This window comes from Penicillium bovifimosum, assembly GCF_028826915.1.
Source record: "Penicillium bovifimosum strain IBT 22155 chromosome Unknown utg000003l_segment0_segment0, whole genome shotgun sequence".
NCBI lineage: Eukaryota > Fungi > Ascomycota > Eurotiomycetes > Eurotiales > Aspergillaceae > Penicillium > Penicillium bovifimosum.
The window spans coordinates 504,701-517,177 of NW_026622712.1; the positions used below are offsets into that span (position 1 = coordinate 504,701).

At 50.9% G+C, this 12,477-nt stretch overlaps 5 protein-coding genes across 5 annotated transcripts; 2 read left to right on the plus strand and 3 right to left on the minus strand.

The window, feature by feature from the left end:
* Positions 1-31: 31 nt before the first annotated feature.
* On the minus strand, positions 32-4,217 carry N7515_003243 (MRX complex DNA-binding subunit; the record flags this gene model as incomplete). Its single annotated transcript, XM_056663987.1, has 4 exons — positions 32-40; positions 94-3,867; positions 3,930-4,020; positions 4,198-4,217. The coding sequence occupies 4 exons, from the start codon at positions 4,215-4,217 to the stop codon at positions 32-34; spliced, it is 3,894 nt and encodes a 1,297-aa protein (XP_056523044.1).
* Positions 4,218-4,811: 594 nt separating this feature from the next.
* N7515_003244 (GATA transcription factor LreB) lies at positions 4,812-6,109 on the plus strand (the record flags this gene model as incomplete). Its single annotated transcript, XM_056663988.1, has 2 exons — positions 4,812-5,946; positions 6,066-6,109. 2 exons carry the CDS (start codon positions 4,812-4,814, stop codon positions 6,107-6,109), a joined length of 1,179 nt encoding a protein of 392 aa, XP_056523045.1.
* A 639-nt stretch (positions 6,110-6,748) lies between these two features.
* Positions 6,749-7,836, minus strand: N7515_003245 (uncharacterized protein; the record flags this gene model as incomplete). The annotated part of the gene is made up of 3 exons (XM_056663989.1): positions 6,749-7,166; positions 7,242-7,541; positions 7,598-7,836. The coding sequence occupies 3 exons, from the start codon at positions 7,834-7,836 to the stop codon at positions 6,749-6,751; spliced, it is 957 nt and encodes a 318-aa protein (XP_056523046.1).
* Positions 7,837-8,765: 929 nt separating this feature from the next.
* N7515_003246 (FAD-dependent oxidoreductase) lies at positions 8,766-10,169 on the plus strand (the record flags this gene model as incomplete). Its single annotated transcript, XM_056663990.1, has 3 exons — positions 8,766-9,032; positions 9,246-9,637; positions 9,704-10,169. 3 exons carry the CDS (start codon positions 8,766-8,768, stop codon positions 10,167-10,169), a joined length of 1,125 nt encoding a protein of 374 aa, XP_056523047.1.
* Positions 10,170-10,560: 391 nt separating this feature from the next.
* On the minus strand, positions 10,561-12,325 carry N7515_003247 (uncharacterized protein; the record flags this gene model as incomplete). Its single annotated transcript, XM_056663991.1, has 3 exons — positions 10,561-10,825; positions 10,877-12,255; positions 12,311-12,325. The coding sequence occupies 3 exons, from the start codon at positions 12,323-12,325 to the stop codon at positions 10,561-10,563; spliced, it is 1,659 nt and encodes a 552-aa protein (XP_056523048.1).
* Positions 12,326-12,477: the final 152 nt, after the last annotated feature.

Consider the following 12,477-nt stretch of genomic DNA (forward strand, 5'->3'; position numbering starts at 1 on the left):
GACCGGAAGAGAAGTTTGGACCCAGAAAATATTACATGACCTAGAAGATTGTTAGCGAGAACAGCCTAGTCAGAGCCCATATTGGAACCCTACCTCTGCGATTGACTGCCGCTCAATGATCGATTTTTGTCTCTCGTTGCGCGAAACACGGTAGTAATAGTCGCTGAAGTCCCCACATTGCATATGACGCAGGAATTCCTCGTCGTGGGTGATGACAATCAACTGGAAATTAGCCTGCTGCTGTCGAGTGCGGATAATGTCATGCAGTGACTCAGCCAGCGAGCGGATATTATCCCGATCAAGATTCGTGGTGGGTTCATCAAGAGCAATAAGACCGCAATTGACGCCAAAGCATTCCGCAAGCGCAAGACGGATGATGATGCTAGCCAGCACCTTTTGACCCGCACTACAGCGGCCGCGCATGTCCATTTCTGCTCCTGACTTCACCATACAGACTCGGTAGTTGTAAGATCGGTTACCCTTGGCGTTCTCATTATCGGACCGAATAAGAATAGTGTCGACGTCTGTTCCGCGGTATGTCTTTTGCCAGAGTTCGCCAGCAATGGCATTGATTTCTGCCATCTTTAGGCCGTGATATTGCATGATTGCCTTGTCAAGAGCCCCACCGTATCGAGCCAGATCTTCGACGGCGGCCTTGGTGGTCTCAACCTTGATATGAGACTCCTTGTATTTGCTGGCTGCATCCTTGTAGTCAGTGTCCCAGTCTGCCAACAGCTGCATCAGCTGGTCATCCTTGGACTTCATTTCACCCATTTTGCTCGCCTGTTTGGCAGCAAGGGCATTGTGCTCGCGAGTCCAGCGCTCTGACTCTTGTTTGAAACGGCCACGGTCCACTTCTGCGTTTTGTGCTTCCAGTTGCTCAACTTCCTCAGCAACCCTGTTTAGAGAGCGAGTAGCCTGGCGATATGTCAGATTGTCTGAGTATTGTCGTTTTGTGTTTTCGCTGTCTTTGAGTTGGGTGGAGATCTTGTTGATCGCCCTTGTGATCTCGCTTTGCTCGGATTCGAGTTTGCCGATCTCAGCTTCAATCTGTTGAAGCTCCTGCGCGCTACGTTCAAGCTGATCCGGGCCTCCTCGTTCGATGTACGAATCAATATCGCCGTTGGCAAGGTCGAGCTGATTGATGTTCTCGGACAAGCGGCTAATCTCATGCTGCAGATCTCGTTCGCGTTCATCAGCTCGCTGGCTGATTTCATCATAACGGGCTTGAGCTTGAAGTAATTCGGGTGTAAGACCTTCGATATCCCGATCTGCTTTCTCAATTGCCTCCCGCTGCTGACTGTTGAGCGTCTTGAATTCCTCCATCCGAGCAACTAGATCCGCTTTCTTTTCAAGCTGGAATTTCGCATTGTCTAGGTTGCTTTTCACATCTCGGAACTCAAGCTCGAGCTTGTTGATATCAGCCCGTGTCTTTTCTTTCTCATTCGTCACCTTCGTGAGAGTCTTCTTTAACTCTCGTGACTTTTCGTTGAGGGAAGCGATCTCGTCCTGTATATCTTCAAGAGTGCGAGCCATTGAAGTGTCTTGCTGCTTTGCAGCGAGCTCTTCTATCTGGCCTTTGATTGTCTTGGTCTCCGTATCGTAACGCGCGATAGTGCCGACTGTCTTAGCCAGCCCTTCAATGTCACGTTTGATTTCGGCCTTCTCGCTGACCTTCGCATCATGCGTTTCCAGCTTGTCTACAAGCCGGTCTCGCTGGGCTTCACATTCCTGCTCTTCCTGTTCAAGCTCCGGAATGACAGTCTCTGACAAACGGACCCAAGTATCGTAGGACGAACTAGCCTCGCGGGCAATTTCAAAATGTTCTTCGAGAGCCTTCAACTCCTCGTCGTCAGCATCGTGGCTAGCCTTCTTGACTAGAGCATCCAGCTTTCTTGTGAATGCCTGGAGTTCGGCCTCGTTCTTGAAAGATCTTGAACATGTTCGGCACAGCTTGGTCCGCTTAGCAGCATCAAGACATTTAATGAGATACTCTCCCATTCCAGCATATTGATCGGCGTCTTTCCTGGCAAGATCGTACTGTGCCTGGCGTTCTTTGACGATTTCAGGGTATTCAGAAGGTTCTGCGTCAACAGCCTCGCGAATCTCTTTCACGCATTGCTCAAGTTCCGTTTGACGTTGCTTGAGGTTCTTCTTGGCAGTCTTGAGCTTGAACTCCACATGCTCCAGCTCTCGGCTCACACCGTCGCGCTCTCGCTCCGCGTCAGCGACATTCTTGGATTCACTATCGAGGGCCTGTTGGAAGTCTCGCTCCAGTGTCTCGGGCTTCCAATCTGGACCAATGACCTTCACGAGACGATCGCCATGAGCGCCTGTCATCGTTTGGAGACTGCGCTCTCGGTCTTTGCATTCCTTCTTGAGGTGGTCAAGGCGAGCTAAGTCGCCGGCCTTCTTGGTTGACTCAATCAGCTCAGTGTTCAACCTGGAGCTTTCATCCTCGAGGCGACGAATCTCCGCATTGGTATCCTGGATATCTTGATCCCAGGAAGCAGTTTTAGCTCGCTCTTTTGCGTGCTCGAGGCCGGACGTGATGTCCTCAAGCTTCGACTCAAGTGCCGCTTGGGAACCCTCATCAACATCAATTGCATTGAGTTTCGTTTGATAGCTCGTTGCCTCCTTGTCATTTGCGGCAATCTGTCGCTTAGCAGCATTTTTGGTCTCTTGAAGAGCCGACTTGGTTTGCCCAATCTCACTCAACCTTTCTTGCACCTCACGGAGCTCTTTCTGGGCTTCACGCTTTACACGATCCAGAGACTGATTCTGCTCTTTCAAAAGGCGCTTGATCTTCTGCATGAATGTCTCAATCTCAGACTGATCCATTTTGTCATCAAGGCCACGAATGTTGTTAGAGCGAGCAATCTCATTGATCATCTCCTGGCGCCTTTGAGTCTGGCGCTCGAAATTGGCTTTATCGTTCTCAAATCTTCCGTTCTCGGCCTGTTTCAGACCAAGGCGATGCCGAGTCTGCTCAATGCGATCTTTGATTTCCATATATTTCTCCTTCTGGGACTCTTCTTCATGCTGATAATGGATCTGCTTCGTTTCAAATTGCTCTAGGGTGGATTCGAGCCATTCATCAGAGTCATCAAGCTCAACTAGATGTCTCTTGAGGTTGTCAATGGTGGTCTGGATGCTTTTAGCTTCGATGCGCTTCCCCTCAAGAGCACCAAGGACTTGGGCGTAGCTTTCAGACTGCGTCCAAGCCTTATCCGCAAGCTCTGCGACACGCCGCATCTCTTTCGACATCTGCTGAGTTTCTTCTCGCAGAGCCTCGATTTCATCTTGAAGCTTGACGGATCGTTTCTCGGCGCGGTCTGCCTTGTCCTTGTCTTCTTTCGCATGCTGTTCCATGATCTTGTATTTGCCAAGCTCCTCGTTCTGCTTCTTTCGCAGAGCTCTGATGTTGTCGATGGCCTTTGTGTACTTCATCGCCTCAAAGATCTCATCAAATCTCTTTTTCAACACCGCCGGTTCACTCATCGGCCACAGACTTTCGTCTTGATGACAGAAAATGACCGAATCAAGCACAGCCCTCGACACACCCAGATACTGTGGCAGGATTTGGTCTAGCTCGGCCACTCGCGATGATATAGCCGTCCGTTCGCCATTTTTGATCATCAGCAACTGACCCTCAAGTGTCTTCTGTTGTCGTGTGGTTTTCTTGACCGTAAGCTGTAGACTGCGCGTAGCAACCATTTTCGCTCCGGAGGTGCTCTTGAATGACAGCTTCACCTGAGCGAGCACCTCTTTTTCGCCACATAGCTTTGGATCGTGGATGAAAGCACCGCCTTTGCTGTTCGGAGGGAGGTCGCCCGTTGTCGCATATTTGAGACACTCGATGATGGTCTACATCCCCGTTAGTTCCCTGCAGGTTGCACGTCCGAGTCACCAGTTTCGCCATTGCATACCGTTTTCCCTGATCCATTATATCCGACAATCAATGTGAGGGGTGTATGAAATTGAATCGTTTCGCTGCGTGTATTATCGAAGGACCGGATTCTATGATAGGCGTGGTTTGATTAGCACGAGTTTCAATACCCTCCGCAGTTGTTGCATCAGGTCCGGACATGGTAGAAACATACCCCAGAATAGAGAGTTTATCAATCTTCGCTGCGGTATGTTAGATGTCCGTTTAGAATCTTTTTGCTGGTCAGAGTATGGAACCGCTGCACTTACACCTGAAGAACCATTAGCATCGCGACACACCACCGGTAAATAATTCCTCCTTACATCTTGCAAAAGCACTCCGATGGGCAGCTGAGCCCGTTGTAATTTTGCCCTGTAAAAAACCAGCGTCATGCACCTGGAAGAAGGGTCCTGGGGTACGGAGTAATCAAAGCGCTCAGATCTCATGGATACATAATCGGTCACATAGTCCCGCGTTCAAGGCGACACGAAGTCACGTGCGTTGCGATAAAGTGCAGACTGCAGAGTCCAGAGTCCAGACCCACATAGATCGACGGCGTCAAACCCGCAATGGCAGAGTACTCCGTACTCCTCCGTACATTCTTTCCACAGGGAGTTCCAAGCCCTCAATCTAAATGATGTGCACATCCTGAGAGATACACTACTCAGCGCAACGCAAATTGGCCACGAGCGTACCGCAGGCTCGAATTTGGATAATGGTCCCTCCAACACCCGCTCGACTATACCCATCGTCTCGTGCGGGCATCGTCTTCTAGCGAATCCCTTGGATCTTAATGATAAACACCGAATCCGAACAATTTCACAACACATAGGCCTGGTGCCCACAACATATTTTTCCCTCGCGATTTCGTCCTACGCTCAATATGGCTCTGAGTGGCCCGCAGGAATATGAGGGGATGTCCCTAGCTACTTCCCAGATGAGGTCAGGCCCCAACGAGGGGCATCCGGTGTACGCAATGGAGCAACAGCAGATCCCCGGATCCTATGGCCCACGGTATGGGATGCAAACTGCCCAACACGGAGGATACTCGAATGTGCAGGATGATTCAGGATGGACAGAGCGCGTGCTCGAGGAAATGAAAGACATGCTGCTTCTCTTGACCCCTCTGGGCCGGATCACCTACGCCACGCCATCAGCCAAGAACATCACCGGCCGTACACCGAAACAGCTTGAGGGAACCATTCTGTCACAGTACATTCACAAGGACGACCAGACAGTTCTCCAGAAAGACTTGGAGGAATCGGTCGCCACAAACCAACCGTTCCGGACCCACATACGATTTCAAAAGACCAACGGTACATACTGCCTCATGGAGGCTCATGGTCACGCACATATTGCCAATCAGTTCGAGCTTCAGGGTCGAGAGACACCGGCCAATGAGCGCTGCACCGGCTATTTCCTCGTGTGTCGACCGCATCCCAGCAAGATCTCGCAGCTGCTTGACTCCTTTTTGGAACACAAGGTTGAGAACGCACGTCTGATTCACCAAATCGCCAAATTGAGGCAAGAAGAAGATGAAGAAGAGGCAACTGGCTCTCGGGTCTTTTACCCCAAGGCCGAATTGGACACTCGCGCGCCGACCGATGTGCAAGCCCAACAAACCGCCCGGTCAAGGGAGGTAACTAGTGATCACGACTCCACGGACACCGTGGGGCCGAACTCGGATGAATCCGACACGAGCCAAACAGCGGACTATTACCAGGGGCCCAATACCGGCGAAGCTTACTCACACATACAGGGTATTGAAGTCATGACCGGCCTGCACTACGCCGAGGGCGAGAGATCGCAAGGCTTAAGTACAGGGGCCAGTCGTGGCGGGCTTGTGCACTGCGAAATTGATATCACTACGGCCGCCGACCAAGAGCGCAATGTCCAGGAGGGTGACCGGCGTAAGAGACTCAAGGGCCAACATGTCTGTAGCGACTGCGGTACGGCAGACTCGCCAGAATGGAGGAAGGGACCCAACGGACCGAAGACTTTGTGCAATGCCTGTGGCTGTAAGTCCTGTCCATTGCCTTTGATTCCCGACTCTAATCTATACCCCCCGCCTCCAATATCTCTGTTCTCCAAATATTCACTCTTGGCAAGACATGGGCTAATCAAGATAATATCATAGTGCGCTGGTCTAAAAAAGAGAAGAAACGTCAGGAGTCAGCTTAGTCTTTACTCCGTACTGTCCGGTTTTTCCGCTTCTCTTGGGCCTTGTAAAGCCCAGAGGAGATGATGTTTACGAATTTTCCACGTTTCTCTTGTGACATGTCAAGATACCCTCTCCGTTCTTGGAACACTTCGCTGTTCGATCATGCTGTCTATTGTGCTGGATTCGAGCTTCTCGATTTCCAATGATCATACCTCCAAACGAGCCTCAGCCTGTTATGGTGGGTGGAGCGTTTTGTGCGCTGCGGTTCCGATCACTTCTCGGTTCGGTGTGTATCCGGCTGCTATTACTTGGCCCTGCTTTTACGAGCATAGTGTAATTCAAGCATACGAAATTGTACATGTCTTTGTTATGCCAACTCAAAAACTTTAAATTAGAGGATTTTCAACGAACATAAGCGTCAGAGTATATCAAAAGTCCAAGGCCGACAATGACGGTATGTACTGAGGACTTGGAGGGCACTCAACCAATAAAGGCGAGCCCAGGGGCCATTGAACACGGTGAGCAAAAGGCAAGGAAACTCAACCCACTAAACGCCGTTCTTGCCCCGGTGAATAATGAAAGTGGATGTATGAGCAGCAACAAATGGTATCACAAAAACAATCCCGCACGACAAACAACAACACCGATCCCTTCAAGACTTAGCCGCCTTTTTCGGCGGCGGCGGGGAAATACATCGGTGACCCACCCGAGCTCTCCGAGCCGACGTCTTGTGGATGCGTGGATTGAGGTTGCGGCGCACGAGAGTTGTCCCGCAGTGGAAGATCTGAGGCGGTGCTGCCATTACCGAGTCGGTTAAAGGCCAGGGTACGCGGAGCGAAGGGTGAGATATTTCCTCCAACGGCCATGGGGGGGATGCCGGGGGTACGGGGTACCATGCCTGGTCCTCGGGGCATTGAACCGGGAGTCATGGGGATCATGCCGGGAGATTTGATGACTTCCTCTTCGAACTCTTTCTCGATGCGTCGCTCTTCTCTCTGCTCCAGGATCTCTTCGCGTTCCTCGGCGGTGATGAAGCAGGAGTGGATGTTGAAGCCGAGGATGACTGAATAGTACACACTGAGGGGTTGTTAGCTGGGTGGTTCATAGAAGGCTGGAAGGCAAATTTGGTTTAAAAAGGAAGGTCGAGCGTACATAATGATGACTGTGACGGCAAACAGCGCTTTGGCTTGCATGCAATATCCGATATTGGACTTTCTGAAGGCGACATTGCAATTCTTTGCAATGTACCAGGGTGCTCCTGGCTGAGGGTGGTTGGGATCTGACGTATCGGAGCCTGCTTGGTAGACTGCTGACACAAGATAGAGAGCGATCAAGGACGCGTGGACGGCGACCGCAACGGGAGGGTAAAACAGATTCATCCAGTGGGTTGGCAGCTTGGTGATGAGGAAAAACGTGCTCAAAACACCAAGGACAAGGTTATAGCTGGTGATACTGTCCCGAGTTAGTGATGATTTCTTCAATATAGAGTACTGCGAGTAACAACTTACAAGCTTGACCATACCATAGGGGGCGTAAATTGCCTGTAATTCGCTGCCGCATATAGAACCTCATTTGGAGCACTGTTGAAGCCATTGTCTGCTCCGTCTTGCCACAATAATGTTCGGTATAGATCGTGAGAAGCGATACCAGTCAAGGTCAATATTACGATGGTGATCGGGAGCTCGCCGGCCATCAAGTAGAGGACGAGCCTGTGGTGCTTGTGCTTCTTTGGGAAGAAGAACTGCATTTTGGCAGTGATTTTGGAAGGCTCGCAACGAAGATCGTCTCTGCTCTTATGTCCAAGCTGACCGTTCAGCTGAGCCTTATGGCAGAATCAAAGCTGTGTACAACGCGATTTGGCCAGGCCGGCTGGCTTAGACATCCAGTCTTCCACACTTAATAACCAAATGCTTCAACGTGCAAGAAAAGATCAAAGAGAAAGCAAAAGAGCACGAGTCTGGGCGATCCGGAGGGCGAGCGTTAGATATGGGTTCAAGGCCAGCGAGTGGCCGACGGAACAAGCCATCGTATGCAGGAGGGGGCACGAATCAGCATGGGACACCCGTGCAGAGGACCTGAAGTTGTATTTGCAAGGTGCATCTGGCCAATGCTTGATGGCGGCAAAGCGCCAGTGTCAGTAGTAGCCCGGGGTCATCACACCAATGAAATGGTGAGAATTGTGGCTGGGCTGCCGGTCGTCACACGCTAGACGGTGTGATAGGAGGGGAGATCTGCATCGAGCGCCCATCACATTATTTCCCTCGCCAAAACCAGTGGGATCTTGGCGCTTTGAGGGAACTTGCAGCTTTAGTTCAAAGCGCTTGGTCAACCGCTAATGTGGAGTGATGTGAGTCGCAGACTCACAGTGTACATACCCATGACTCTACCCATGTTAGTCTGGTGTCAAGAAAATGAGAACAAAGAGGATATTCTCCAATTTCAATAGCCATGATTCATACCCATAGTCAGGACGTATTGAGTGACATCGTGAGGTCGACTCAATGCTGGTCGGTTGTTGTAGAAAGGAAGTCATGTGGTCACGGATAAGTCCCAACCTGTGACGATCTACAACGACAGTCTCATACCCAAGACGCAAGTTCTATCTTTTTGCAAGGATAGTACATCAACCTATTTGATGGAAGTCGTCCAGACATATCCCTCTAGTTTGATTCCTATATGTATCTGATGAAGTCGTTCTACTCATTGTGTCCCTCTCGCTCCATCTCACCCCGCATCATCCGGCATAGTCAACCTGTGTTCCGCTCAATTTCAAGAACCACAGGCCAAATGAGCTCTCAAAGGGAGGATTCAATTCCCCACGAGCTCCGGACAGCTGCAGAGCCCCGGCAGAACAGACTATATCCAGTGCGCTTGTCGCATATTGAGCAGGTCAACCCCTCCGTTAGACTGCTACAGTTTGCTCTGCCTCCACCGGAACCTAATGTATGGCAACATATTCTTTTCCTTTGATCCCATCGCTAGTAAAATACCTGTCATTCTCAATCCATACCACGTCCGCTACCATCCCGGTCGCACGCTCTCTATCCCCCTGTTGCATCCCCACCGAATGCCCCCGCACGGCCAACCCCCGGCTCCAATCACATCACTCGTCACATATCATGCTCATGCCAAGAGCATAGCTAATGAGACTCATAGAATACCAATCAACAGCCCTCTAGCTTCTTACCAGGTCAATGGCTTGATGTGAACATTCCTTCCATTGCCCAGGCGGGCGGCTTCACTATTACTTCCACCCCCGCAGATGCAGAAGTGCTGCCACCCCCAGAGGCTTCTGTAGATCCATTAGTTGGGGAGGCACTGGAAGCCTCCCCGGAAACAGAAACTCAGGGAAGACCACCTTATGTGGAATTGGCTGTACAAGACTCGCCAGGTAACCCTGCTGCCGCGTGGCTATGGAGACCGAAAGAGGATATCCTAGGCAAGGAGCTGAGTATCCGAGTCGGAGGAAGCTTCGTCTGGCCACCCGCAGGGGTCAGTCTCAGCAACATCAAGAACGTGGTTCTTGTCGCTGGTGGTGTTGGCATCAAGTAAGTGATAATCGCCCAAGTCTCGCCATATCAGATGTAAAGGAGAAAGACTAATACTATTGTCAGCCCACTGATGTCCATCCTCTCACACTTGAACAACAAGGGACCCCACACCAATAATCCGAAAACCATCCGCGTTCTATACTCCAGCCGTCTACCACAGGATCAGGGAACAGCCTCAGCAGACACGAAACTAGACCAGATTCTCTTCCTCCCGCGTATACGCCAGATAATCCGGTCTCAGGAGAGTTCCCATCGTCTCCAAATCTCTCTGGACCTGTTCCTCACGAACTTGGCCTCGGCTGATCTGATGTCTGCTGGGTCCACGTCTGACATCAATATCCACACAGAGAGAATATCTGGTGCTGATTTGCGCGCCGCGGCTCTGGGTAAGGATACCGAATTGGATCCTCGGGGAACAGTCTGCTATGTTTGTGGACCGCCTCCTATGACTGATGCTGTCGTGGAGAGCTTGGGTCAGATACTCGGGGAGGGTGGGAGGCAGCGTGTTCTTTTTGAGAAATGGTGGTGAGGAGAGGCATGTGAAGATGGTACTTCCAGTGCCGATGTAAACTACTCTCAGGCGATTCCATTGCAGGTCCGACTCTTCTATAATTCGGTAGACCAACATGAAGATCCAAGCTTACCTAAGGTACTAAAGGTGCAGATGGAGGGAGACTAGGAGAGATGGCTTAATATTTCAGTACAAGATAGACTCCCCGCAGACGCCGACCTATTGCAGGCAAGGGGCAGAAATAGATATATGTACAGTACAGGAAGAACAGGACCGCTGACAAGAACGGGAATGACAGTATGTGAGGACAGGGGCAGTACAGACACACTGACATCTCGGTGCAATATAGAAGAGAAAAGGGAGGGAAGAGAAAGATGAAAAAAAAAAGATGCAGTGAGATCAGACTCCATTAGGATGCTTCTTCTGGACCCTTGACGGTACCGCGATCCACGATCATCATTTCGTCGATTTTGGCTTCCGTCTTGCCCCATTCTAAACGCTTGTATGTCATGACGCGACCGGAGCCCATGTCAAAGTCGAAGAAACGCACTCGGCGGACGTAGTTGTCGTAGCCACCGTATCCGCCCATTCCCACACCACCGCCGTAGCACATCCAGAGGGAAGGCTTCTCGTTGTCATCATGCTCGAGCATGCAATAGTCGTTGACATGGTCGCTGGAGAACTATTAGTATTTACAGTGGCATAGAAAGAGGGTTGCAACTTACTGTCCGCAACTGACAAACAAGACACCCTCTTCTTCGAGAGCACTCTTAAAGCCGGAGTTGAACCCGGGTGCTGTAGGGGGTTCCATCCACGCGCCCTTGAAGTACTTTCCAGGCATGCGGTACTCAGGGAGCGGGATGTGAATGAATGCCACGTTCATGTGGATGTGGGAGTATTCATGATGCTTTCTTTGCAGACTTTGGGCGGTATTCTTGAACCACCGCGTTTGGCTCGGTTTGATCCAATCGTACCCACGGAACTGACGCTCGTCGGGAGAGTAGGAATGTGTGTCAAGGAGGTAGAAGGTCAGGGCAGAGTGTGTGCTACCACCACGGTCGAGGACTTCGACAATGTAATTTCCGACCCCGTCAATGTCTTCGGGGCCAGCGGCTGCGAGGGAGTAAGGGAGGTCTTCGTATATGGCCATGAGTTGTTCTCGGTTGAGGTCACCCTCATCATCGTGATTTCCAAATATAGCTGCGTACGGAATTTTTCGATCAATCAAGAGCTTGACGGACTTGAAAAGAGCACTTTGAGCATCGGGGGCTGTCTCTCCATTGATCTGGTCACCAGAGAAGATCACCATGTCCGGCTTCTCTTCGTCGAGAAGCCGCTCAACAAATTCCAGGGTTCGAGGGTCGGCTTCACACCTTTGGCCAGCCACAGCTTCCGCAGGAACAGGATCACGACAGGCGCCGAGGCCTGTGCTCATGTGAAGATCTGCCAGCTGCATGACCTTGAACTTCTGGTTGTCGTTGATTCGGGGAATCGGTTTCTTGGCCTTAGCCAGCGGGTGTCCTCTCCGGATACTAAGGCGGGTCTCCAACTGTTCCGTTGTACTATCCAAGAGAATGGGTGTATCTTTGACTTCCCAGTTGGGACGAGGGTCGACGGCATCCGCTCCAAAAAGGACATCGACGTATGTCACGGCATTCTCGGAATCACTAGCATGACGAGAGGAAGAGCGCTTGAGCCAGATACCTCCTGGACGGGGTTCCCACGCTTCAATCGCGGCCTTTCCGACATGTTCAGAGGTAGGAGTAATGCGACTGATTTTCAAGTCGATGACCACCTTGTCATCGGCACCCAATTCCTCCTCCTTTTTACGTTGGAACTGGACATAGGCACTCGAAGTCCAGGCCGTGCGGAGGTAGAGGTCCTTTTCGACGCGATACCAGGTTTCCGGGTCCAGCTTACAGCTCGAGAATGGGTTGAGTGAGGAACATGTGGTGACGGTGATATCTGTGATCACGTAGCCGGAATAATGCGATGGAAGGTGGCCATGAATGGACGAGGGAAGAACGCGAAATCGATTGTCGAGAACTACCACGACAAGGAGTATAAAAGTTGCAATTAAACCGAGTTGTACGCCCGCTCGGACCTAGGTTGAATTAGCCAAATCCTTCGCAAGGAGCAAAACAGTAGGAGTCCCATACTAGCCGGCGAGCCATGATGGAATTGGAATCACCCTGGCAAGGACTTGGAGAACAGCGAGACGCAGTGTCGCATGATGCCTTACGAAACACAGGAGTTTTAGACAATGGGAGAAGACCAAATTTGGTCAACTCTGGCTTATAAAGGACAAGTATAATTTGTTTTGGGG